This window comes from Platalea leucorodia, assembly GCF_965183815.1.
Source record: "Platalea leucorodia genome assembly, chromosome: Z".
Lineage (NCBI taxonomy): Eukaryota > Metazoa > Chordata > Aves > Pelecaniformes > Threskiornithidae > Platalea > Platalea leucorodia.
In genome coordinates this window covers 50371276-50398857 of record NC_138858.1, presented here as the reverse complement: position 1 = coordinate 50398857, position 27582 = coordinate 50371276, and the positions used below count along the sequence as shown (strand labels likewise).

The 27582-nt window shown below is 41.9% G+C and overlaps 1 protein-coding gene across 1 annotated transcript in view; it reads left to right on the top strand.

The window, feature by feature from the left end:
- ROR2 (receptor tyrosine kinase like orphan receptor 2) overlaps positions 1 to 27582 on the top strand; it is a gene marked incomplete at both ends in the record, with an annotated part of 156764 nt that overhangs the window by 118079 nt on the left and 11103 nt on the right. The window contains 2 exons of the mRNA XM_082336599.1: positions 1185 to 1472; positions 2547 to 2577. Coding sequence (XP_082192725.1) covers positions 1185 to 1472; positions 2547 to 2577 — 319 coding nt within the window. The remainder of the gene's footprint in view (positions 1 to 1184; positions 1473 to 2546; positions 2578 to 27582) is intronic.

The window sequence follows — 27582 nt, the reverse complement described above, 5'->3', positions numbered from 1 at the left end:
ACATGTGGACATCCATCAAAGTTATTCAATATTTGGATCCAGCTGACATAAAAATATAGTGTAATATGAAGTATTCCTGTTGTTCTATCTCTAAATGGTATAATTTCATCAAAACAAGCATATGAGAATGACTGCTAGATACTTTTCTTACTTGTTTTGACAATCACATTATTATTTCAGTGGAATTACACACTTTCAAGCTTTAAGCATGTGATGTGTGTCAGTTGCAGGACTCCTAACATCAAATTCAATTTAAAAATAATAACCTGCAGAAGTTTTGATTGTCAAGTTTTTACAGTGTTCTTCCATTAATTATTTCTTTTTTTTTAATCACTTGAGATCACCAGTACAGCGTATGTGCTTCTTGACAAGTCCTTTGCTTTCAACAAACCACAAATTAGTGCTCTTAGTTTCCATTTATAAAAGTAAACCCATGAAACCTGATTACTCAATATCCATACAGACCTTTCTTTGTCCAATTTAGCGCTATTTTAGGACTTGATGTAAAAAATGGCAGCCTATAATCAATTTAAAAGTGACCTCGGTATCACAGGTTACTTCTGCAATTGAGACATCCTTTTTTTAAAATTGAATGTGAGATTTATCACCTTTAAAATTAAATTGGAACATAAACCTATCCAAATCAGGCTCATCTTAAGATTTTCTTGTCAGATGAGTATCTGGCAAGTCAAACTAATATCTAAAGATAAATTTTCCAGTTTTAGTTATTTTTAAGACAAATATATGACCACGTAAGAAGATTAAGTGGTGAAATTATAATGATGTTCTAATATGGTTGCAACTGGGATTACTCTTTTATGGAATAAAGGTGTATTTTTCTTTTATAGCACTGTTTCCCAAGAGATGTAGAAACTAACCAGAAAAAGTCATTATTGCTTCAGAATAGGTGTCCACATAGGGAATTATTATTGTAATGGTATTAATTCATGCTTGACCTTCTAACCTGTGTACCTACCTGCAGACAAACATGAAGCCAATCATGAAAGACACATTGGAGTGTGATGCTATGGTGTCCCTAGGACAGTGAATTGCATTTTTTGGAGTATACGCTTGAAAGAAAACTGAAACCTTTTCCAAGATCCTCTCTTAAAAATGTGCCTTTGGGCAGTCTTTTATCGCAGCCCAAGTGAAGTTTGATCTTTTCTGACCTTTTACCCTCTTAGGTTACTTCCTGACCTTTTTGGAACCAGTAAACAATATCACTGTAGTCCAGGGGCAAACAGCAATCCTCCACTGCAAGGTAGCAGGAAATCCATCTCCAAACGTCAGATGGCTAAAAAACGATGCTCCAGTGGTTCAGGAGCCAAGACGGATCATCATCAGAAAAACAGATTATGGTTCGCGTCTGAGAATCCAGGATCTGGATACTACAGACACGGGATACTACCAGTGTGTGGCTTCGAATGGGATGAAGACAATAACTGCAACAGGAGTGTTGTTTGTAAGGCTTGGTGAGTTCCTGGCTTTTATAATTACTCAGACTGCTTTATAGACTAGGTATTAGTTTTCACAATAGCATAATGAGAAATGAATTCGATGTTTTAAGAAGAATTCTCAAAACGAAAGGAAATAAATAAAGTCATTGCCTGGGGCCTCTCCCCCAGCGCAGAACTTCTCAGTTGAACTTGATACCCATTTACCGGTAATAAAAGAAAGTAAATACAGATGCAAAGGTCTGTAAATATGTAGTGAAGAAAAAATTTTAAAGAAGTGCCAGTATAAAGTACAAAAAGGTAACATTCATTGCCTTGAGTTTTCTCTCACTCTACTGCTGAACTCAGTCTGTAAAAAAAACTGAAAAGAAGAATGAGAAGCAGTTTTGTACGTGATGTTCCTAACGCTGGGACCATCCTCGTGAAATATCATGTCTGTACTGCTACATGAAGCCTGGCGTCAAATTCTGCCCTTTGACAGCTGAAGGTACACCACACCTTTCAAGAAGTACTTATATTGCATTTTAGAGACTTAATCATCCAGCCTGTAAGGCAAGCTTTTATTTAGTTTGCATCTGAAACAATGGGGAAAAAAATTCTAGAGTAATTTTCCTAAAATTTCTTCTAATTTTGTAATGAAAGTAGCTAACTCCACAGTTTAGTTTGTAGTGATTCATTAAGTGCTGGGTATTGGACCTTGTTCCTGCTGTGACAAAGGTTAAGAGCATGCCCTTGTCATACCATAAACTCTGATAATAAGGCTCAGGTGGGGCTTATTAAGAGGTAAGTGATGTGTCAAGATAACACATTGTCTGTTTAACAGCCTGTGTTTTTATGGCAGGAGATAGGTTCTATCAAAAATTAAGTCCACTCAAGTTGCTGCCTGAGCAGACAGAAAGTTCATGTGATTTTTATTTGTGGTTTTGAAAATAGCAATATATAATTATGTGCAGGAACGCAGAGGGGTTTGTTTGAATCTTGAGACAAACCTTCCTTAAAGTGACAGTTTCCTTTAGATTGCTATTGACTTTTTTTATGCTGTTGTCCTTGAGACTAACTTGCCAGCAATGTTTGTTTATTTTATGTTTACAGGTCCAACAAACAGCCCAAATCACAATCTTCAGTAAGTACTGTTTTTGAAAATTATTTAATGCACTCTGACCAATTTTATTCTGTAAGAATTTAGTTCATAAACTCAGTAAACACTGCCCGCAACCACAGTGTGCTTGCTAAAAATATCTAATTCGATTGAAAACTCACAGAATGGATGAAGCTTTTTCAGACAGGGATAGTATTGTGTTACAGTGGGTTTTGGTTTGATCGAATTTTCTTGAGCAACTTCTGCTTGCTTATTTCATATTTTGGACAAGCACAATACCACAAAGTCATGATGTTTGAACAGTAATTGTTTACAGGGCAAGTATGGGCTGGAAGAGTGGTTAAAAATGAATGGGTAAAATGCTTAGGTTGCTGCGGTTGTAAATTTACCCGTGTTATATTATTATAACTTGAAAAGTCAGATAAAACAATACTAGAATCCTGTCTTTGAGTAGCTAGGTAAAACCTCTGTTTGTTAGTGTCATTTTGACTTTGGTGGTGTTTTGGTGATTTTTGTTAGCTGCCTGGGCTCACTTGCTGATCCAGTTATAAGGATGAAAATAGATCAGTTCTGTTTCATCATCGTTGCTTTATGTGTTAGTTTTAATTTAAATACTGTGGATTGTATCATTTCTTGAAATAGATTCTGCAGTTGATCAATTAATGGAGTGAGGAATGCAGTCTGAGGCCTTTTATGTGTTAACGGCATAAAATTAGTGTTGGTGATGGACTAATTAAAAAAAGACTAAAAGCAAATTTGTACAGACACGTGGATGCTTTTTAGAAGTACATTATTGATCAATGTTTGTGATCTCTGAACTCCCAATGGCTTGAGTGGAAACACTTTAAATAACTGCAGTGGGCTGACCACTAATCCATCCATCTTGCGTGTACCTCACTCAGTCATCTTACATATATAAAAATAATACCACATGGTACACATTTTGTATTTTATATGCACAGAAAGTGTAAATTAATTTAAAGGATTTCAACATTAGAGGGATTTAACAAGTTTTCATATTTTTCTTAAAATTGATTGCTAACTATTGAAGATTAAAAAAAGCTATTCATGACAGAGTACAAAAAAATGTAATCATTTTTGTGACCAATGAAATCCTACTTCAGATCTTACAGCACTTTAGAAAACTGTTATGCACCTGTTCTATAAAGGAGAAAAATAGTGAGATACCAGGAAGCTGTCTGATCTTTTATGAGATCAGAAGGCAGAGACTGGTACAAGAGACAGCAAACTGAAATATGCATAGTGAAGCACTCAACTGAAGTTCAAAGAACAGTTCTCAAATGCAATGGAAGAGTAGCAAGCTCTGAGCACAAGGTGAAAAGCTGGGAAACAAGTTTTACATTGATTCACTTTTTGTTATTGAGCAAATAGTTAATCTTATATCTTTTAGTTTTCCTAGTATTTCCCAAACTCTTCTCCTGTACTGAGTATTAACTTATTAATATTTTACAAGTATCAACATAAATAAAAAATTCCAACTGATAAAGTGGAAAAAAATTACTGTGTGACACACATTTCTTAATTACATGCCCCCCCAGACTGGAAGTGAATTAAGGTTCCTGAGCGATCTTTCATTCTAGTTTTGCCTAGGTTTTGAACGCTTGACTATTCAATCTGCTGGCTTTGAACTCTTAAGTTAAAATAAAGAAAGAAAAAACAAAAACAAAAAAAACCCAAAACCTGTCATTTGGATTATAGCACCTCTAAATCAGTCTTGTACCAATGGTATCGGTGGTAGACCTGGAAGCAGTAGTGGTGCCATCATTGTTTTGTACCTGCCATTAAAAGGTGAGGTGAAGAGTATGCTACTGGTAGGGGTTTTTTTTTAATATCCACTACATATTGAGGAGAAAGCTGAAACTTAAGAAAAACAAGCTTAGGTCAAAGGTCTAGTGAGAAGTCGTGAGGGACTTATCATATGAGGTCCAGGAGCTTTCAGGGATTACAGATCTCTGCTTCATTGCATGCCTGCTCCTGTTTCAATTTTTTTTTCTCTTTCCTACTTAACCAGCTTTTGCCCACCCTTTCAAAGTTCCTATCTTTCCTTTTTTTTACTGTCTTTTTTTTCTCTTCTTATGCCTCACAATTGTTTCCATGTTCCTCTGCTCCATGCCTCCTCCCTAGTCCTTCAAATAAAATGCCATAATTTGGCAGTATTATTTTTTCTTTTCAGAAACTGATTGTGATTTTTTTTACTGAATATTTTGTATAAGATCGTGCAGGTCAGTTCGTAAGCCAGAAAAGAGGAAAGGAGAAAAAGGCAAAAGAAATACCTAACTGCTTGGAAGGAGCCCGCATGGAACAAAGGACTCTTTCTGTTTGCTGGCTGCATAGCACAGTCTCATGTTGAGCCACCCGAGAGCTGTTTCTCCTGGCATTAACGCTTCCAAAAAGACACGCTTCAGTGGAAGTGCTGAAACCTAAAACCATTGTAACTTGGTTTAAAACTATACCTAATGAATTATTAAGGCATAAAAAACATTACCTATGTAGATACCATCTAGTAAGGTATTTTTATGCAGTCCATGTGTTCTGCTGTGGATTTCTAGAAATTAACTACAATTAAAGATTGCCAGAGATCAAATGTGCATTATGCAGTCAGACTTGCCAGTGCAAAAAAAGGCCCTGACCTTCAGGTAATGAAGTTGAGATGTTACCATAAAAATCTAGAAGTAAAAATTTTCCACCAAATATATAGTCTTAAACTGGTGTGGATTTTTTTGAGAGGGTGGAGAGGTCTTTATTTTCTGTGAAGGTCTGTATCTGTAAAAATTTCTAGGGATTTTTCTGTAGAAATGGAAAAATACAATCTATCCAAATTGCTTTATTTATCAAAAGTATTAAAATTATTGAAAGTATTAATAGCTAGTATAAATTAATTTACAAAGGAAATAAAAACAAAACACAGTCAGAAAACTAGTCTCTGACCAGCCTTTGCTGTCCAAAGGACTGTTCTACTAGAGGACAAACCAGCAGGTTGAGTCCTTTCTCTCACTGCATAATGCTATTACCTTTTGTATCATTAGCACTATTAGCTTTTGCCCTTCTAAAGAGAGACATCCTGTCTGTTCAGAAAGGTACAAGTACGTGGAAGTAAAATAAATGGGTAGCAAATACCAGAGAATGCTTTTTTAGCATGATTTAAAATTAAGCAATGGATGTTAATCTCTTGGAGTCTAAGAGCAGGAGGGCAGAAACAGTTGCCTTCCCTTCTAGAGGTGTTGCTCTTACAAGATAACGTCATTCTAAAAGACTACATGTTCTCTAGTCTAATGTATTTTTTTCTTTAATTGAACAGTTAGATTGAATTTTACCCATTGGGCAAACTCCTGTTTTGAAGCTCTTTAGATTTCTCATTAAGGCTGTGACTGTAGTTGTGCCACCTTGAAGTGAACTTGGGACGGAAGGTATCTGCCAGTTTGTTGGCTCTACGGGCTTCTGGAAAATCTGATGAAGCTTTAGCAGAAGTGAGGAAGGCACAACAGAGTACAGAAAGAAGCAGCTATAAACTCAGCCCTTGCCAAGTGTGGGTTAACAGAGCTGACTCTGTTGCCAGTGCTGCACTTTTCCCCACATGACCTTTCTGCAGTCTGCTCAGGATGCCAGGAGGTGAATGTCTCCCACCAGAGCCATGCGTAGGGGAACTGGGCTTTCTAAGAAGCTTTGACAAGTCCCTGTTTTATCAACCTCTGACTAAGATCAGTTCTGAGTTTGCGGTCACTGATGCCTGTATGCTGGACCCTTAGAAGTAGAAATAGGTGGGAAGAAACACTGTCATCAAGCAGAAATTGTCATTACTTTGGGGAGGAATTTTTGAGGTATTAGTCATTCAGAATAAATTTGCATGCTCTCCTGCCTTATTTTCTTCAGGTAGTTTGGGACAACAGTAAAAAATATAAGATTCAATACATTGAAGAAAAGTGATGAAGCAATTGTAGTTGTGAAAAAAAACCAGTTCTTTCAAACAATGGAAAACAGAATGTCTTTGAAAACCAGTGACATATCTGAGTTAAAACTCTGGTGAGGAACCCTGAGTCTGGGGTGGGCAATTTATTCTCAATGGGTCTGCATATCCCATGGCTTTTATCATATAGCCAAAGCACATGTCTTCTGTGACCCCTAAGGGGACCTTCTGCATGGTGTGACGGGCACTCATACAGCTTTATTATGGGGGCAAGTACGTTTTCATCGTGTGACAAATCTCCATGTAATTATAAGATGGAAAAGGGAATATGGGGCCTTGGGAAAGAGGGTAGAGAGGAATGGGTTATCAGAGCACTTCACCCTGAGGCCACCTCCCTGCCCATGGCTGGGGTCTTCCTGCTAAAACACAGTAGCTGTGGGGGCAAATAGTTTTGTAAACTGGATCTGTCTGGCAAACCAAAGGTACCCAGCATCATATTAAAAAAGAATACTACTTTCCTTACCATCACACAGCAGCAGCATTACTCATGTCTTCCTCCTTTCCTCGGGTGGCATAGCAAATACTTTTAGGTCTCACTGCAGTTCAGCCACTGATAGCAACATTTTCAATCTTTTAAAATATACAAGATTATCTTAAAATTCACATAAACAGATGTTTTTGTAACCAATACAAGGTTGTCTGAACTCAGAAGTTACAGTGTTTATTCAGGCCCATGAGGACCAGGTGTTCAATGATGGGCCTCCTCCAGAACGACATGCACGCCTTTTGTTTCATCAAAATATACACTTGGCTGAAATGACCGTATTTGAAGTATATATATTTTTCTAAGATATTTGTGGTAACATGTTGAAGTTACAGAATAAGCACATACTTTGTGTTCTGGTTTCCTGTTTTAATCAAGGAAGAAGAAGGATTTTGTGATTAAAACACTGGACTGTAATTTTAGAGGTCTGGATTCAATTTCTGGCTGTGCTCCTGTCTCCATGTGTGATTGTAGCAAGTTGTTTAACCTTTGTCTTTCCGTGTTCTGTACATCAAATGGAGATGGTCGATCTTGGGAATTTTTCGCCTTCCTCTATTATGGGATCAGTTTGCTTCAAAATGTTTCTCTCCCTATAAAGCATGGAATATTATTCCTATTTTACGAATGAGGAACTGAGGCACAGATTATGTCGGGCTGGTCTACGTTAAACAACATGTGTTTGCCTTGGCAGATTTCCTGGCTTCCTGACAATCCAATCTGGGGATCTGGCTGGAATTCCCTCCTAGCCCCTGTGTGTCAGTTTCCTTTTCTCTTTCAAAGTTGGGTGGGAGGCTGTATTTCACCCTGCTGTGGGGCTGGGGCTCCTTTCAGGGAATTTTGATCCACAAACTCAGATCTGCTTCTGGGTCCATTGGTTTAAATGTCCTTTGACAGTTGCTTAGGATGAGACAGGAAATTTGTACAGGAAGAAGGGAACTGAAAGCAAGGCTGCACTAAACCATTTTACATACTCTGTTCTCTCTTACCTATTTTTAGTGCAACTTTTTGGTACAGTGATTGTTTTTACTCTAGCTATGTAGGATACAGCATAGTAGGGCTCATAACTATACCGTGTCACAAATAATATATAAATAAAAATTATACTCTGGTCTGTCCAGAGCTGTAAAGTACACTCAGAAGAAACCGACCCTCTGTCTTATAATGGAAGCTGTGAAATTTTTATCCTAATCTTACTCTTGTGTTTCAAAAAATATAATTTTTCTCATTAAAAAACATGAATGTGTAATTCAAGGCAGAGTTAAAGAGCAGTGGGAGTACCAGTTTGGGTTGCTTTGCACCACACCAGATCCCAGCTTCTTCCCACACTACGTTATTTCTTCATCTTTAGTCTTCCACTTAAGTCTTTTCTAATCACTAGTAAATCAATGATGACCATTCTAATGCATTTTATATTATTTAGTGATAGAAGTAGAAATTCAATATCTGCTTACAAAAGACTAATTTTAAAAGCCAGATGTGTACTTAAACTAATATGCATGGCATCTTGGAGTAGACACAAGTGTCTGTATTTCTGCAACTTGTTATCTGGGGAAACTACTGCAAGTGATAGTTTTTTCCTTTCCTTCACAGGAAGGGAAGAACAAAGGAAAGAGGCTGACAGGGAATATAGAAAAAAGGATAACAGTTTGTTTCAATCTCTTATGCTCACTAATCCATATTGTTCAGAAACCCCTCAAAACCAAATGGAAGCCAAGCATATGCAAAGGTGATTAAAAATAGACCTTCAGAAAAGCTTTACCTTCTTTGTGCTACTGTCTAAATCAAATGCCCTTGAGACTTATGGTGTAATGCAGCTACTTTGCACTGCTTTACTGAGAGAGCCTGGTTGCAGAGACAAGAAAGCAGCCCTGTGAGACTTGCCTGCTGTTGGGCAAGGTTTCCAAATACCTTAGGAAGAAGAAGCGATTAGTTACACTTCTGTCTACTCTTACAGTTAAGCTAACTTAGGCTTAAATGTGAGGAAGCGCATTCCCACTTGTGATTAGCAGTACTGTCAAGATACTTTCAAATGGGTTGGATCAAGCAGCGTAATGAAGGTAACACTTACCACTTTGCATTTATACATGGGACTACAGCACGCAGTACACCAAAGCACACAAACACTTTCTTTCCTAGGAGTTCTGCTTTCCAAAATTTACAAATTTAGCTCATAGGTGGATATTAAAGGAAGTTGATGGTTTCTGTAGGGGAGAATTTACCCAGTCTGTGTGCTGAGAGAGCCTGCTTCCTACTCTGCAGAGCGGTGGTTAGGTTTTTGATAGCCAGTAGGCCATCATATCAGGCAAGCTGTAAGGTGCAACTCTGAGATGTGCAATGTCCGGCAAAGAGCCAAATACAGCTCTGACTTTGTAAATGTGACCCCAACATGCCCTCTTCCACCAAATTCCAGATCAGCAGCAGGTGCTTAGGTTTGGGCAGCTCAGAGAAACAATTTGTATTAAACTACCAAAGAAGCTGCAAATTAAATAAGACATTTGTTAAACCGTTTAAGGATATATGTAAATTGATATTCAAAGTAGTAATGGCCCTTGGGCTTTTGGCAAGTAGCTACTGCAGCTGTGGGACATCCCTGATATAACCAGTTTGTTTTGATTTTACTTCCTCCCCCTCTCCCTCCCCTTCTCTTCTTGGTTCAGTAGCTTAAATGGCTTTCAAAGTATTTATTGTATGTCCTACAAAAGGACAGTTATACGTCCCTGAGACTTCCTGTCAGCATTTGATGCCACATTGAGTTTAATTAGAGTTCCTTAGGATGCTGAGTAGCCTCTAAGTGCATACAAGGAAAGGGTGAATGTTGTAGTTAAGCACAAAGATAAAGGAACACTATTCTAATGAAAAGTAGGTAATTAAACAAAATGAGATGCTGTTGTAACACCACACCATAAATCATCCTTTCAATTTTTATGGCTTTATGGTTAATTTTTCCCTACTTTTGTAGTATTTTGTTCTCTGTTTCAGTTTGAAAGAGCCAAACTATAGATGCAACTAATTTAGTGTACTTGAGAAAAGGTGAAACAGATGGTACAAAGTGATAAAATGTGAATATTTCCATTCAAAACTAAATAACATTAAGAGTGATAGAAGGCATTGTTTTGAAAAAAGGAGAAAGAAAATGTACTAAGGAAATCTCTTTTAAATTTGTACTGCTCTGTTAAGTCTAAAATATGAAGTATTTGAGGTAATAATACTCTAAAAATAAAGTTGCAAGAAGCATGTCTCATCAGCAGTCTCTCTCATGCTCCTCAAAACGGTCAATCGTAAGTGTCCCATTTCTCATTTTTTTAATCTGATAGTAACACAGAAGAGGCAAAGGATTACTTTAGGTGGGACACAAACAATACTTGATATATCACAGAAACTTTGGTTTTATACATACGCGTGCACACGCATACACATACCTCCTCCCTGCCCTCCCCTTCCTCCTCCCATTTTTTTCTAACAGTTCAGTTTGTAGGTCAGAAAGCACGTTTACCCCTGCTTTGCCGTGGTTTACTTCAAGGTGGAAAACTGGTCTCTTTAGTTCAGTGGGACACTCAGCAGGCTGACCTGCATATAGAAATCCTGATACTTTTCTCTGACTCAGCTTTGCAAAATTACCTTGAAAAAAACTCCATTTTTTTGCCTGCCTAATGCCAATAAAGTAGTTCCAGATTGCAAACAAGGAGGGGTAAAGGAATAGAATAGAATAAAATAGAATAGAATAGTTTAGTTCCAGTTGGCAGGGACCTACAGTGATCATCTAGTCCAACTGCCTGACCACGCCAGGGCTGACCAAAAGTTAAAGCCTTTTATGCAAGGCATGGTCCAAATGCCTCTTTTTAAGGCACTGACAGTCATGGGGCATCGCCCACCTCTCTAGGACGCCTGCTGCAGTGTCTGACCACCCTCTCGGTAAAGAAAGGTTTCCCACTAGCAAGTCGGAACCTGCCCTGATGCAGCTTTGAACTCTCGCGTCCTGTTGCTGGATGCCAGGGAGAAGAGCTCAGCACCTCCCTCTCCACTTGCCCTCCTCAGGAAGCTGTAGGGAGCGATGAGGTCGCCCCTGAGCCGCCTTTTCTCCAAACCAGACAACGCAGTGTCCTCAGCCGCTTGGCATCCATCTGCCAAAGATGGGTCCTTTGCAAGCAGAGCAGGAGAAATGCCAGCGCCAAGGCTGGCTGTGGAAGAGCGGGAGGAAAGGCTGTGCTCGAGGGCAGCAGCATGGTGTCACGGTTCCCTGGCTGCTTTCCAGCCGGGCAGCCCGCCGCATGTGCTGGTGCCTGCCGTTGTCCCTCCCCAGGCGCGAGGCTTTGTGCTTCCCTTGCTGAACTCCTTGGGGCTCCTGGCTTGGCGGGGTCCGAGCCTAGGCTGCTGCAGAGAGCAGCACCAAGCCGTGACTGCAGGCAGGAGGAGGGCTTTGGGCGGCACCACAGGGAGGCTGCACGGGGCAGCGCAGGCTGGGAGGAGAGCAGAGCCGCGGGATGCGGGGGGCAGAGGGTGCGGCGAGGAGGAGGCCAGGCGTGGGATGATGAGCGGTGGGGCAGGGGCTGGCCCTGGAGACCTCCCCAGCTGGAAACCTCTGCCCCGGGACTGGCTGCAGAGATGCAGGTCTGGAGCTGGGCAGCACTTGCCTTCGGGGGGAACAACGAAATTGCACCTGTCACATCCAGCAGGTCCCCTCAGCATTAACATCCCACGCCTTCTTGCAAAAAAGCCCCGAAGGGCGAGGACAGCAACGCCAGCTGCGCTGTTAGTAACACTGAGAGTTTTTCTGCAGTTTTCACGCATTGATTTTATTTGGGTAATTGGACTGGGGGGGCCGGGAGCCCTTGAGGGCCGGCGCATGCCCCAGCTGGTGGCCCGTTCCTGGTTTGGCCATCCCCCGAGGCAGGCTTGGGGAGCCCTGTAGGGTCACCGACGTGGCCTGGGCCTCTTGTTGGCAGGAGAGGCCTCGGAGCTGCCGGTCGTCCTCTTCGGGGGTCGCCGTGGCCCCCCAGGGGAGCGTTGTCTGCCCCGGCTGGAAGCGGAGGGCCCGGGCAGAGCCTCCCCTGGCTCCTGCTGGGGCTCTCCTTGCTCCGCAGGGATGGCAATGGGAGCGGAGGGGTGGCTGCCGGGACCCTCACCAGCAGCAGCGGATGAGGTGCCGGGGAGCTCGTCCGCGCTGGATCTCGCAGGGCTGCTGGAGGGGGCTGGGCCGGGGGCGAGGGAGCGTCCTCGGGAGGCAGCGGGGCTGGGGGCACCCGCGGGGCTGCCCTCCCGCCCCCCGGCAGCACGGGCGTCCCGCCGGCGCGGCAGACGGTGGGCCTCTCTGCTGCGCCGTTGCACAGCGACACGTGCGCGCTGCTGCGCGAGCGTCGCTGTGCGGTCTTGGAGGGAGACCCCCAGCTCTGCATCCATCCCCTGGTTGGTCGGGATGCCCGCGGTGGTGTCCTCCACTGTGGCTGCCTCCAGCACCCTGCTGCCAAAGAGCTCCTCCTGCTCCTGATGGACCCAGTGCTGCAGGGTCTGGAAGAGCGTGAGGTTGTTCTGGAAAAGGTTGAGCCAGTTTGGGGGCTGGAAGACACCCACGGGACGCCTGGGCACCCCTTCTGCAGCCCACCGCTGGGGTGCTCCAGGGTGATGGAGGTTGTGGGCAGCTGGGTGTCTGGGAGCTCGTCCCGCCTGGCGGACGACGACTGGTGGTGTCACGGATGGCGTGATGACGTGCTCCTTGTAGTCGTCGTCTGCCCGCACCGAGTGCAAGATGGAGACGATCCTCCTCTTGCAGAGGGGGCACTCGGGCTTGCTCTCAGCCCACCGCAGGATGCACGGGTAGCAGAACCGGTGGAGGCACGGCGTCACAAAGCTGGCCTCCTCCCAGCTGCCCAGGCAGATGGGGCAGCGGTCCTCCAGCTCCGTGGCCATGCTCTCCACGTGCTGCGGTGGGCTGGGGGGAGCTGGGGGTGTCGTGCCGCTCCCTCTCACCAGCGCTGCAGCAGCGGGTGTCACGCTAGAAAAGGAAGAGAGGCCGCAGTCGTTGGCTGGCCTGGGGAGGGGTGGAAGAAATGCCCAGGTCCCTCCAGAAGGAAGCCCTCCCAGCTCCCCAGGGTGACGTTTCCCCGCCCAGCTCACCTCTGCTGCTGCGAGCGCGACTGCTGGCTGCCCCACCTGCCTGAAGCTGGCAGGGCCAGGGAAAATCCTCCGACGGCTCTGGGGTCGGGCACTGAGAGCTGCAAGAAACAACTCCCCGAGAACGACACCAGCACCAAAGGCCTCGCTCAGCACTCCAAACCTCGCAAACTGCTCAGCCGGAGTGTGGGCACGAGCCGGCTGGCTGAGGCTCGGCGCCCGAATATAAGCAGTGAGGGACGCCTGGTCACAATCCATCGCTCGGGGATGTCACAGTCCATCGCTAGGTGACATCACGGTCTGTCTCTGGGGACGTCTCAGCCCATCCCTCGGTGACAACAGGGCTTAGCGCAGCGCCACTGCCCGCTCCGTCCCCCCAGCTCTTGTCTTGTGCTCGCCATCGGTGTTTGACGCCAGCCACCGAGGCGTCGGCCGTGTCTTCCCAGGGCCCCGTCAGGTCACTCTGGCCGTGGCAGACGTCTCCAGGCACACAGGGCAAGAGGGTTCACTGGGTAACACCTCGTGCCTCCCTGGGAGGCGGCAGGACAAAGTCCCACGGGCTCTCCCCACACCCCAGCGCTGCTGGCCAGCCCTCTGGGCTCCCCTGCTTCCTTCCGTGGGGGGTCACAGGCAGCACTTGGCTCGCTTTGGCAGGTTTCCTCCTCTCTTTCTCGCCTAGCCAAGGGCGCAAGGGTGATCCCCTCCGCTCAGCACCCATCAGGCCTCGTGCGGGCACTGGGTCCTCTCTGGGGTCCCGGAGACAGGTTGCCAAAGCAGAGGGGCTTAGGGGAGGCAAGGAGGGTCTGTGGGGCTGGGGCTGGTTCAGCACGGAGCAGAGAAGCCGTCGGGGCACCTCACAGCACAGCCCGGTGGCTGTGGGGAAGGCATCAAGGGGATGGGGACAGGCTCTTCGCAGCACTGCCTGGTGGGAGGGTGAGAGACCGTGGCATCTCCTGAAACTAGAGAGGGTCAGGCTGGAGATAAGGAAGAAGAACCAAAATGCCTGTGAGGATCATGAAGCACTGGAGTGGGCTGCCCGGCGAGGCTGTGAGATCGCTGCGCCTGGAAGTCTTCAAGACCTGAGTGGCCACAGCCCAGAGCACAACTGTCACAAGCCCGTGAACGGATGCTCGCTGACATCGTGCAAGAGCAAGCTTTGCCAGTGGGAAATAGAGCAAAGGTTTCCAAAGCTGCAACAGCTTCTGGAAGGTTTTGGCTTTCTGGTTTCATTTGGTTCAGCAGCTTTCACAAACATTTGTTTAGGATAGGATAGGATAGGATAGGATAGGATAGGATAGGATAGGATAGGATAGGATAGGGTAGGGTAGGGTAGGGTAGGGTAGGGTAGGGTAGGGTAGCGTAGGGTAGGGTAGGGTAGGGTAGATGGAGTAGAATAGTTCTAGTTGGAAGGGACCTACAGCGATCATCTAGTCCAACTGCCTGATCACTCCGTGGCTGATCAAAAGTTAAAGCCTGTTATGAAGGGCATTGTCCAAATGCCTCTTTTTAAAGTACTGACAGGCATGGGGCATTGACCACCTCTCTAGGAAGCCTGTTGCAGTGTTTGACCACCCTCTTGGTAAAGAAATGGTTCCTAATATCTAGTCTGAACCTCCCCTGATCCTGTTGCTGGATCCCAGGGAGAGGAGCTCAGCATCTCCCTCTCTATTTCTCCTCCTCAGGAAGCTGTAGAGTGATGAGGTCACCCCTCAGCCTCCTTTTCTCCAAACTAGACAAGCCAGTGTCCTCAGCTGCTCGTCACAGGACATGCCTTCCAGCCTTTTCACCAGCTTTGTTGCCCTGCTCTGGATGCATTCAAGTACCTTAACATCCTTTTTAAATTGTGGGGCCCATAACTGCACACAGTGCTCAAGGTGAGGCCGCATCAGTACTAAATGCAGTGGGATAATCATGTCTTTGGGCTGACTTGTTATGCTGTGTTTGATACACACCAGGATGCAGTTTGGCCTCTTGTCTGCCAGGGCACACTGCTGGCTCATATTGAGCTTAATGCCAATGAGCACCCCTAGATCCATTTCTGCAGGGCTGCTCTCCAGCCCCTCGTCTCCCAGTTTATACTTGTCTCTTGTGTTCCTCTGTCCCATGTGCAGAAGCTGCCATTTGTTTTTGTTAAATTTCATGCCATTGATGATTGCCCAATGCTCCAATCTATCTACATCCCTCTGCAAGGCCTTTTGTCCCTTGAGAGAGTCAACAGCACCTTGCAGTTTAGTATCATCAGCAAACTTACCAACTGTGCATTCAACTCCTGCCTCTAGATCATTGACAAAAATATTGAACAGAATTGGCCCTGGAATTGAGCCCTGAGGAACACCACTGGTGACTGGCCACCAACCAGATGTAGCCCCATTCACTACAACCCCTTGAACCCTGCTGTTCAGCTAGTTCTTCACACGGCGCACCATGTACTTCCCCAAGGAACACATGTAATGTCACCTCAGTTCCCAAAATAGAGAGTCTGTCTTTCTTCCAAAGCAAAAAGAGCCCGCCTCAGCAGCAAGCAGTATAAGAAAATATTGTTTCACCCAGGAACAAATCTAATATGCTTTCAACAGGAAGAGTGCAGGCTGTCTTTTTACTTTCTTCTGCAGTAGACTATAGTTTATTACATAAAATCATAGAATCATTTGGGTAGGAAAAGACCCTTAAGATCATCGAGTCCAACGTAAAATATTACATGTTACATAAAAACATATTCTTAACTGTAAGATCTGCTAAATTACACAGGAATCTGAAACATAGAACAAAGGCATGCTTGTGAGTGTGCTGTGTTAACAAAGTTAAATCTGCAGCTTCTTTTTGACTCTGAGCTGCTGTGGTGATATTCCCCATTTATTGTTGGTAGCTGCAAGGCAGTGTGTTCATACTGTGTTTGGTAATTAATGTGGAAAAGACAACCTCGGTGAGTAACAAAGTTTAGCTGCATATTTTTTATTTCAGCATTAGATTGGGGAGATGAGAGAAAAGCAAAAATGTATTACAAAATTAATAGTTCCAAGACTCAGGCACTCCAGCAGTAATGTGCAATGGGTGATCACTGTACTTTTAAATTCTCTGTCATTCAGACTGACAGATATATCAGTATATACAGGATCTTAATTTTCAAGCATTAAGAATTAAATGCTGAAATGCTAAACTTGGAGAAACATTTGATTTCCTAATTGAGTTTTCTACATGTTTTGATTCATGAAAAGTTTATTAATGTTAAGCCTGATTAGCTTAATTTGATTAGATTAATTTATGGAGCTGTGGTGCTCGTACAATTGCTACTCACAGGCTACCAAGCTAATAATATTTGCGTAGCATCAGGTGTGTGGCATCTGAAAATAAATTATAACTGTGACTTTGGAATGTGAGCTATTTTGCTTTGCCTGAGAGACAATGCAGTAGCCACTATTATATTGAGGGAAGATTTAAATGAAAAAATGTGACATTCAGCCATTAATTGGTTATACATAGGGGAAAAAAAAAAAAAAAAAGCAGAGAGGAGTCTTTGGAAATGAGGTCTGATAAACATTCAGTAAGTGTTTTTAAGTCCAAAGGAAGAAAAGTAACGGGAAATTATCATTTGGGATTACATAAGGGCTGGATGGATACCCAGGCCTCCCAGCAGTTTTCGGTGATTCAGGGTGCGGTGCCCCGAGCCCCAACAAAGGGTAGTTGCAGAGCCAAAGCTTGCTTATTTCTACCCTTTTCCAGTGGCTGACGTAGAAGAGTGTCTGTTTATTTTTGATTCTGGAGAACTCCAGAGGCTTTGATTGAAACTGGCACAGAATTTCCTATGCACAAAAAGCTAATTTTCCTAATTTGGAAAAAATCAACAATCCTATTATATGGAATTATGATGACACACCAAAAGTATTTCATGAGTTCTGGATTCCTTAGCTATACCACCCAGACCTTGGTCACTGAAGCCAGCCGACAAGCGGATAGCGCTAATAATAGACTGCTGTCTTCAGTGCAGACCAGCCCAGCAGAGGAGAAACATACTTAATCATCTATTGACAGAAAGAAATTGTGAGACACAAAAAATATTAGGGTTTGCTTCAGATTTTGGAAGACTCTGTGCTCTCCTGGTGGTAGCCCCGTTATGCATCCCCAGCCCGCCTCTTCCTCCCACTTTCATAGCCCCTGTCCTCCTGGGCCCTCAGTAAACTCCTCATACCATTGCCTCAATTAACCTTAGGCACTAGCCCTGGCAAGGGTGCCAAGCAGTTTTATTTTCTCACACATGTCTGCAAAGCTTGCTGTGGATGGGGTATTTGGCGAATGTATCAACTATGTTCTCGTAGGCTGGGCTGAGCACATGAAGATGGAAATGACATAAAGGCTGGACAAATTTGGGTAGTGTTTCATGGGAACAGCAAAAAGTATGTTCCAGCAAGTCTCAGGTATCGGCTCAATAGCAAGAGAACATGACAGCATCACAACCAAATGGCTGCTCCTTTTCTTGGTAGTGGTTTTGCTTTGGGTTCTAATTTTTTTTTTTTTTCAAGAGAGAAAAATGGTTATTTTCACTGGCCTCATTTTTTGAACACTTGAACCATTTATTTTGAAGTTAAAAAAAAAGAAAAAAGCTTTGGACTGTGGAAAATTTCAGCTCAAATAAGTTCTACCGAGTTAAGAGCAGCTATGAAAACAGCCTCTAACACTGGGAAGTATTCACAAACTAACTTTCTGCAACATTGCCTAGAATAAGTAGTTCATATTGTATCCATAAAAAGTAAAAGAGAAGCTAACAAGTATTTCTTATTGTTGCTTAGATGTTTTTAAAAACGTAGTTTAATTAATGCTGGGCTTTTCTAATAAATGGAGTATGCTAACTTTTTCCTAAGACTGGAAAAATTACTGTGAAACTGACACTTCAGTATTATATCATTATAAATAGTTGATGTTTCTGTAGTTTTAATAAAAATGTTCTGTGAAAGACTTTGAATATGAACACTTGCATGTACATATAATTATGTAGCCACTTTATAGCTGATGCTATGATAATTTCTGTCTGTTTTACAAAGCTTTCTGCTATCAGATGTATAATCTCTGTGTCAGCTGAAATAGAAAAGCCAACTTTGTTATGTTAAAAAAAAAAAGAAAAAAAATTATACCAGTACAGTTATTTTCATTTTTTCATTTGCTCGGATACATTCATAAGTGATCACATTTTTAATGACATGTTCAGTTAAAACATTTTTAATTCTGAAACAATTTTTAATTAATAATAGTTTTTAACCACTTTTTTTTACAAAAATGTCTTAACTTTATAACCTCTACTAAAAAGCTAGGAAGCACTTTGCAGAAAACTTACATTTCCCGTCATTCAAGAAAAAAAAAAACCTGAAAGCTTGAGGCACTTCCATGGGATTTCGTTTTTTGTTTTACATTATCCTTTGTCTTTCTTGTAACCTCCCCCTTCTCTTTGGATTTATATAACTGGCTATTTTTGACCATGCTTTCTTAGTCTTCTTTTCTCTCAAGACTTTCTACCTCATACCTGTCTTTCTGGCATGTGTACAAAATTCCATCCAGGGATTTTAATGAACTGAACAATAACATAAGATTGCTATCTGTGCATAAAATCTGCCTGTGTAGGTAAATCACAATGCATGAATATCTGCCTGAAAACGTTAAGGATTTTTTAAAAAAAGAATTTATTATATCATGCTTATCCCTGGTGGCTTTCATGGAGTGGGGTGAGGGTTGTGCTAGGCAAGGTTTGAGCAGCCCAGGAGGAGGTGGGCTGCCCTTCTCTCACCCACGCCCAGGCGTAAGAACGGACCTCTATCCCCAGACCAGCCCTCTTGGTGAGGCCCAATATCCCTCCCAACCCTCCCTCACAGCCATCAAAGCTTCCCTTCGCTCTTTCTTTCTCCCCTCAATGGCTTTCCTGTCCTCTCAGGCAGCCGACATGGCCTCTTAGCTGCATCCCTCGGCATAGCAGAGCAGCCCAGGTGGAGCCCTCCGTCCCCTGCGCTGACCCCAAGGCACTGGCAGCCCATTGCTGAAGCCCTGTCTGGGATGCCCCCTACCAGTTTTATTGCTACCTGGATACAGCAGCAATTATAATGTCATTTTCAGGTGGTGGACTCTTCCCAGACCTTTTTGGAGGTGGCTTGTGTGTACTTACTCAGCGTGTCATGGCAGGAGAAGGAAGGATAAAAGCAAAGAAGAATTTTGCTTTCCTCTGATAGTAGGGGAAGTAGGGAGCTGCTTGTTAGAGGCTCTTCAGACGCCTCGTTGGCCCTGCTGTTTCTCCTTGGGGATGTTGGAGGGAGGCAATTTATTAGACATTCATAACACACTGAGAGGCATAACTTGCCTTAAAAAAAAAGGGGTGGGGAGGGAGACTCAATGATTTCTTTGGTGAGCAAGAAGCTGGAATGCTGCATGGCCAGGTCCGTGTTCCCATATGTTGAAATTAGTTTTCTGAAGTTTTTTTTCCAATTCTTCAGTAACCCTGGTTGTAACAGAGATGTTTCTGTTAAAAATATCTGACACTCAGCAAAACAGGCCTGCAGCCTTCCTTGGATTGGCAGCTGACTCATCTGATTTTAAGATTTCATCCCAACAACCTATGAAAGCAGAGGGAGAATTTACAAAAATGTCATTTGAGTAAATTGAAAGAGAGAGTTTGTAGGTAGAAGTAATATTAGATCATCTGTTTGAAGTTACATGTGGTAATCATGTACATGTGCCTGGTTATACCACCATGGACAATGCTCTGTTGCTTGCAGAAATTCAGGACGTAGATGTCCGTGTTTAGCTTTGCTCCTTTGACTGTTTTATGCAGTTTACTGTAGTAAGAGCCATCCTGCCACCCATGTCTATACTTCTGTGTGTGACTACTGTCAGCAACAGTATTTGGTACACTGAAACCTTTTCTAAATATGTAAAGCAATAATAAATATGTAAATGCCTATGATACCATCAAACCACAGCAGCATGTAGTGTTACCTAATGAGAACCCTGTCGCAGTTTTATATGTTTGATTCTTTCATATATGTTTGCTAGTGAGGGCTGTGTGTTTTTGTTGTTATAGGAGTCGTGGAGGATGATTCTGTGAAAGAAAGGAAGGCAATACCATTTTCTGTTGATTTTATCCACTTACTTACTTAAATAATTGAATGTGGTATCTTTTAGCAAGGACATAGCTCAGCTAGGAGCTCTGACACCCACTTAAGGCAATGCCTAGTGAGGAGAACAATTTAGTTCGTGATTCAATGAAGGCGTATGCTTAAACCCTATTGATGTCCTCCCTCTTTCTTGCATTTAAATGTTTTTTTAAATACTTCACATTAAAAACATCCTCCTTTCATGGTAACATCAGAATATATGTTTAAAACATTATTTGGACTATATTTTAGAGACAGACTTTGAAGCCCCAGTTTTGTGTTTAAAAATACTGATTTTATAATCCGTTGTGGAAATAATTGCAATAGGCTAAAAATATGGTTGTTGTTTACAAGTTGCTGTTTGACAAACAACTTGCTTTTCTCTAGTTTGTCACAAAGACGAAGTCCATTTGCAACTGTGTTTTTTTTAATGACATTTCAATGAATTGTTTTATCTATTACCTGGCTTAAAATGGTGTCTCAAATCCTATGATTGATATTAACAAATTAATTATTTAGTAGAATCAGTAGAATAAAGACCAACTGTTATTTTTTACCGATCTTAGACATTGAATCCAGAGTTTCAGTTCACAATGTACTTTTTTAGGAACTAGCAGATAAACATTCAAATCAAACACAGCACAATTGCTCTGTTCAGTAAATGTGAGTTTAAGTACATTTTTTTAGGGATTCTGTTATGTGCTACTTTTCAGATAAAAAGCACAAAAGTAAATGCTATTTGTTAATATTTATCGAAGTTGTATGCTAGATACAAGGGAATCTTGCTTTTGGGGTCTGTTGTTACACTCAATGAGCATCTGGTAGCAAAATTCACGGGCCATATCCCTGGTGAGTGTAAATTGTCATAGGTCCATTGGCTTCAACTGAGCTATGACTATTTATACAAATTCCCCTGCCTGTTAGTTTTTGACTTTTTAACACCAGACTCCCCTTCTTTTCTGATACTATTTATTACATTCCTTTAGTGTATGGGAAAAGTTTTTACATCCTTCTTGTATTTTAGTGAAGTCTCTGTTTGAGGTGTTAACTACTTTGATGGGTATTTTCTGATATCCCAGGAGTGCTGATCTTTAGACGCGAGTGAAGATGTGCAAACAAATGATTTTACGTGCCGGAGAGGTGGGTTATTTGCAGATAAACCTTTGGTCAGAGAACAAAACTGTTTGTTCAGAGCATGGAAACAGGTAGGGCAGGAAGCCTGCACCCTCCTCCTGTGACATGGGCGCAGGGTGCCTTCATCCAGGCAGGGGCCTGATGCAGCAGTGAAGTTGTCTCTGCCATCCTTTTGCTTCTTGGCTTCAGCAGGCAGGACACAGATGTGCAGGTGTGGGGTTTTTGGTGGTTTGTGTTTTGTGTTTTGATGGGGTTTTTTTGGAGGGGGTGTGTGTTCCTGTACACCTGGGTTTTGGAACCTTCACTAAAACCTCCAACCCATTTGTGCATGTTACTGAATTTCTGCCCTCTATGGGCAGAAGTTATGGGGGGCAGATGTCAGGAGCACCTGGCATTAGCCCAGCCCTTCTCGATGGATGAATAGTAATAGTTCAGGCAATACTGGTTTTGAAAAATCCCGTTCTTTTTCTCTATCAGATATTTATACGTCAGTCCTGTTGCCTTGAATGTCAGTAGTAAAACTTCCATTCATCTCCTGTGCACAGCAGGAGGCCTATGAGAAGAAGCAATTTTATAGCCTATTGTAACTATTACTTTAAAAGACAACACTCTTGACAAATTTTAATTCATGGTGAAACAAGAAATAGAGTGTTTTATCTGATATTTTTCCTGAAATGTAAATATGCAAACCTGACCAGAAAGTACTAAGCATTTTTCTATAGTAACATTAATATAAATTCACTATGCTTTTGACAGGAGGCAAATTTTATAGATGTGATACGGCATATGACAAGGGTAGTATGTTTCTCTTCTCTCAGATCTTCTCTGTGACCTGTTTCAGTGGGAGGGAGTGAATACTTGGAGACGTGAACTCATTTTAGCCATCGAAAAGTGATCCCCTTGTGAGTTGAGTTCGCTCCCCAGCACTATGATATGATACATGTCAAGAGTAAGGGTAATAAATTACAATAGCTGTAGTGCTAGACTGTAAGAGGCCCTGATTTTGAGATGCAGTATAAACAAACCATGAATACATCTGTATTTTAAAAACAGAAATTCCTGATTTTTTTACTGCAGTGCTTTATAATGCCTTTCCCACAAGTCAGAGTGACTTGCCTCTCTTTGATTAAACATAAACCCTTTATTCCTTTAATTCGTTGTATTGCAGGTCATTTAACTTGTATGCTTTATATTTATGAAGTAACCACACACTGGGCCAAGTAAACTCATAATCTGAAATATGATGCCTGTCCTTTCCCCTCTGATCTTACTGTCAATTATAGTTGTCCTCTTTACACAGCTTCTGCCATAAGTTTTCAAGCTGTAGCTATCAAAAACTGAGACTTTCCCACAGGACGAATGCCCATATACCAAATGTTGTACTTCTCTACCCATAGCAAATAGGATGACATAAATAATTTGTCCTTTACTTCATCTGTCACCATCTAACTGCGGTTTTCTGTGCATTTTTCCTTGCTTTACCACTCTGCTTGTAATGGAATATGAGGGGGAGTCCCAATATTCTTTATCAGTATTTACCAGTTTTTACTTAAAAGCTGTTTAATCCCTGGACAATATGAAAGAGGGTCAAAACTTCAAGTTTGTTATTTGTTGTGGGAAAATTTATAGGAAATTTTAACTGCACTTAGTTTGCTTGTGGGAAACTGCTCTAACGAAGTTTCTACTGTCTTTTTAAAAACTAACCTCTGGAATATCCTGTTATATTCTATGAATTGGCTTAGTATTGTTTACTTTGATAAAGTGTAAGCTGAGGATGTATCCCTCCAAATAACTTCTAAATTTATTATTTGAATATATTAAAATAAATCGTACTCAAATTATAATTTTAAGTAACATTTTTGTTCATCTTATTACAAGGGTATGTTGGTAGTGTCTTATTAAATGAGTTGTTTTTTTTAATGTATTCAATCAAAAAATTTTTCTTTCTGGGTTACTTTTTATGGCTGATGCACAGTGTTGTGTCTCTTCTATTTTCAGGAAAATAGATTGAATTTACAAGTTTCTGTTGTCTGTGTAAGTTAAGTTTGCGGGATACAACCAGAAAAAAGATATCTTACTAGCAAATAAATATGTAGTACCTCTCAACTCTGCTTTCAGAATTCCCTTCATGAACCCTTGCTAGATTGTTACGCCTTCGTGTGTTTTCTCTGTCTTTCAGCAAAACCACTAGGTCTGCACTCACTGTGTTTTCACCAAATACATACTGAAAGCTTTCATCAGACTTAATGTGCTTCACAAGGTGATTTTAGTATTGAACAGAGTTACCATGGTTGTCTTTTATTTACTGGGACTTTTTTGTTTCATATGCCCTCTGGACTGTTCAGCTGTGACAGTTGCATACAACAGATTGTGTTACATAGATATCATATAGTGTATTGTGCCCAGATGTGTTCTTTCAGCATTTCAGATTTTCCATTAAGAAAAGTCTCTTTGTTTCCTAGGTATTTTCTTTTGTAGTCTTTTGTTCGGTATTCTTTTGGTGTCACATGTGAAATTAAAGTAATGCTTCATGGGAGGGTGGGGGTGGCAACATTCAGTATGCTTTTGCAGTACATGCAGTATACCTAGAAATGTCTCCATATACTTCTAGAGGAGATATCTGCCTTGTGGAAGGCTTGCATGAACTCCATCTAGATAGATTACTGTTCATGCATGCTGGGTTTTATTGCTATTCAGAGGCACCTGGTTCTTCCAGTGCTTCCTTTATAGACCCAGATGTCCATCGAAGTTATGGTTTCTGTCAGTGGGAGGAGACTCAACTGGCACCATGCCACTGAACCTGAATCTTTCTTTTACATTGCTTGTTTGGTTAATTCTCCATTTCATACAGACTTCCTCTGCCCACAAACCCAAAGGCAGACTGTGTTTAATCAGGCAGTGCAGTGCATGTATGATAAGGAACTTGTAAATGTCTTATCAGTGCTTGGTTCTTCAAGAAGTTTCCAGACCTGGTAAGCCCAGTCAATCTTAAAGACACCTCATGTTGTACATAAAAGTAGTATCAGTGTTTTGGGTTTATTTGTATGTGACCAAAATAAAAGGTTCTCCTATTTTAGCTTTATATTGGAAATTTTATTCATTAAAATGAATTTATATATTCATTCTTAAATTTATTGTTCTGGCAGAAGATCACTTTATGGGTCTGGAAAACTAATGGCATTCATCCTAAGAAATGGAGGTTGGGGTTTTAGGAATAGAGGGTCTGTTTATTCAGATTCTTTATGGTTTTATTTTTAAATCCAAGCTCTGGTCAGACATCTGACAAGTAGTTGGGAGGAGAGTTCTCTCAGTAGGAGAATATACCTTACCTAGATTCTAATGGAGTGCTCAGAAAATTCATACTGCAGGTGCGCTGTCTTTGAGACTGCCCTCCAGCAAAGGTGAAAAAAGGTCAACACTTAGGATGTTCCTGACTCTGTTTTGTAAAAAAAACAGTTTTATAAAAATGGAAGAAAATCACCAGTGAGAAAAGGTAATGCCATCTTGAAACATTCAGAAGGAAACAATAAAGAACAAAGGTAGGAAAGTACCTATGGCCGTTAGCCTGTAAGATTCTGCAAGTGGAACAAACTGAACTCTTCTGGATTCCTCTTGTGGAGTCAGATTTCTGCTTTTACCAGGGTTCTTGATCAGAGCAGACTTTACAGCACAAGCAGCAGGAAATTGAAGAGTCAGTATTTCTGCCTATTTTCAGCAGCTTTTAACTCTCGCTCTGATCAGCAGCTGAATTGCTGGCATATGGTTTGGAGCATGAATCAAAGCCACACGTGGTTCCAAAGACTCCTGTTTGAACTGAGCGTGATGCTACTCCTGCGCTGTTTTATCAGATTCCCCCCAGCCTGATTTTTGCTGCCGATGTTTTACCATGTGTTGAGTGTACATGTAGCCGAGGGAAAGACTTATCTCTAAGGAGACTCTAAGTGCTGCCACTTCTGCAGCTTTGTTGAAATCAACTATACTCTTAAGAAGACTAATGTAATTTTGTCCTCTCAATCCCTAGTACTAGTCAAACTGTATTCACTGAGTTGCCTGACCTGACAAAGATGCATGTAGAATAACAGCCCAGCTTCTGTCAGAGTATCTGACATCAGGTTACTGTTTACTTTTGCTTGCATCCATGGTAATGGTCATATCCAGTTTAGTTTAATCGGCAGTTGACTATAACATGGGAGAGCGGAGCATATGTGTGTATCTATAGTATCTAAGCTGTATTTAGAAGTTCTTGACAGAAATAAATAAACTGAGCTAAGTAAGAGATCACACTGTTATTGTCACCAAACCCATGCTGTTTGGAGTGCTATTTTTTATAGATGGTTTTTTTTTTTGTGCTGGCAAAAGAGCCCTGCACTGAGAGTTGAAGTGTGAGGTCCAGTTTCAGTTAGATACATTGCAGACTTTGTTCTGCAAGATGGGGGTATGAATTTACTCTTGAGAAGGAGGTCAAATAGGGGTTTCATGTTCATTCAGCTCCTTATGGGAATTGCTGACTTCCTACTGAGGTGGTCAAGGATCATAAAGCAGGCACAGACAAAATGCTTTGATATTTTTGTTGCTTCAGGCATGATGCAATTGTTGCAAAATTGGAGGTTTTGATATGAGAGTGAAAGAATTTCACTGCAGGAATTAATTGATTGTGGAAGACTCCTCCTTTATGTCATCCACCATAATCAAAAACTTGTATGTCTTTGTCGAAGCAGAACTTGTTTCACAGTTTGTAGACAAAATGTTGCTTAATGAATATTTAACAGTCTTACTGTGATGGGAAATAAAGGCCAGATCTGGACAACAACTGCATGAGACACTTCATATCACCATGGTTTATCTAGCAGCTGTGTGATGGATCAGGCCCTGTTAACTCATTGTCTTTCTGGGAGGAAAGGGGGAGATGCTGCTTGAGTGGTGACCAATGGTTCCAGCTTTTGGCTACACTGTATGGACTGTCCTGCCCAGCTTTCCACTGCCAAAGAGTTTATACTTTAAGAAATAGTAGTAACATTTCCTTGAAGAGATGAGCTTTATCAGGGAGACATAGCAGAGGAAAAATGAAAAGAGTTTCCTAAGACAGAATAAGATATTGGAAATAATGGGCTGCGCTTGTCACTGCATAGGTGTTGGGTGATATGCTCATCATGGCTAGCTGTTTTTGAGGCAGCAAGTTTTCGTGCTGATTTGGCCCAGCTGGAGTTATGTGGTTTTACATGTATTCACTGACAGCTTTGTCCTACTCGTGGCACACTAAGGAAGGATGAAGGTATTTGTAAAAGTGGAAACATGGGTGACCAAAACAGGTATTGATATCCAAAGATAATGAACTACAAAGTGCAGAAGAGTATTGAAATAATACTTCAAAAATCACTGGTATAGGAGAGGTCCCTCAGACTTTTGAACTGACTGTTTAGTTACAAAAGCTGATTAAGCTTTTGGGTGTTCTAGTATTACTCTAAAGTCATAGGTTACGCTTTATGCCTTTTTTGGTCCATTGTGCAGTGAATGACGTGATGTGAATCCATCAGGCTAGTGAATCCTAGCACGGAGGCCGTGCCCTGCCAGAGGAAACACACGGCATACTGGATATTAACTCTGAGAGTGCTCTCACTCTGAAGCTCCTTTTCAGTGCTCAGACAGTTATGATCTACAGATCAGCTCTGTATTATTTACTGGGGCTTTGGGGATGATGTGTTGAACTGAGCCTTTAGGCTAGTGCTTTTATGCCAAAATATTTATGTTGACGTCCAGGGAGTAAAATTTGGTCCAAAACCTCATTGAATTGAAAAACATATTAAAATACATGTTGGAAGTGGGATTTGGCATTGACTCTGACTAGTGAGATGAGGAAAAGAGGTTAAAACCTTGATTACTTTTTATTCTGTTTACTTAATTCAGAGTTCAAAATTATTCCATGTTTTAATTAAAGCTTGGCAAAGTCTTTTCTGCTGTTCACTACAGGAAATGAAGAAAGGGAGAGAGAGGTGGGAGAAGAGAACCGTTTGCCTAATTGTACTGGGTGCAGCTAGATGCCAAAAATGCATCGGGACATGTAACAAGATCTATGTTGCTGTCTCAGTCTAACAGCTTTTTAATAGATTCATCTGTCAAATCCTATTACTATTAGCATATGATTTTTAAATTAATCTTGGGTTTTGGTTTACTTCTTTCTCTAATGAGCT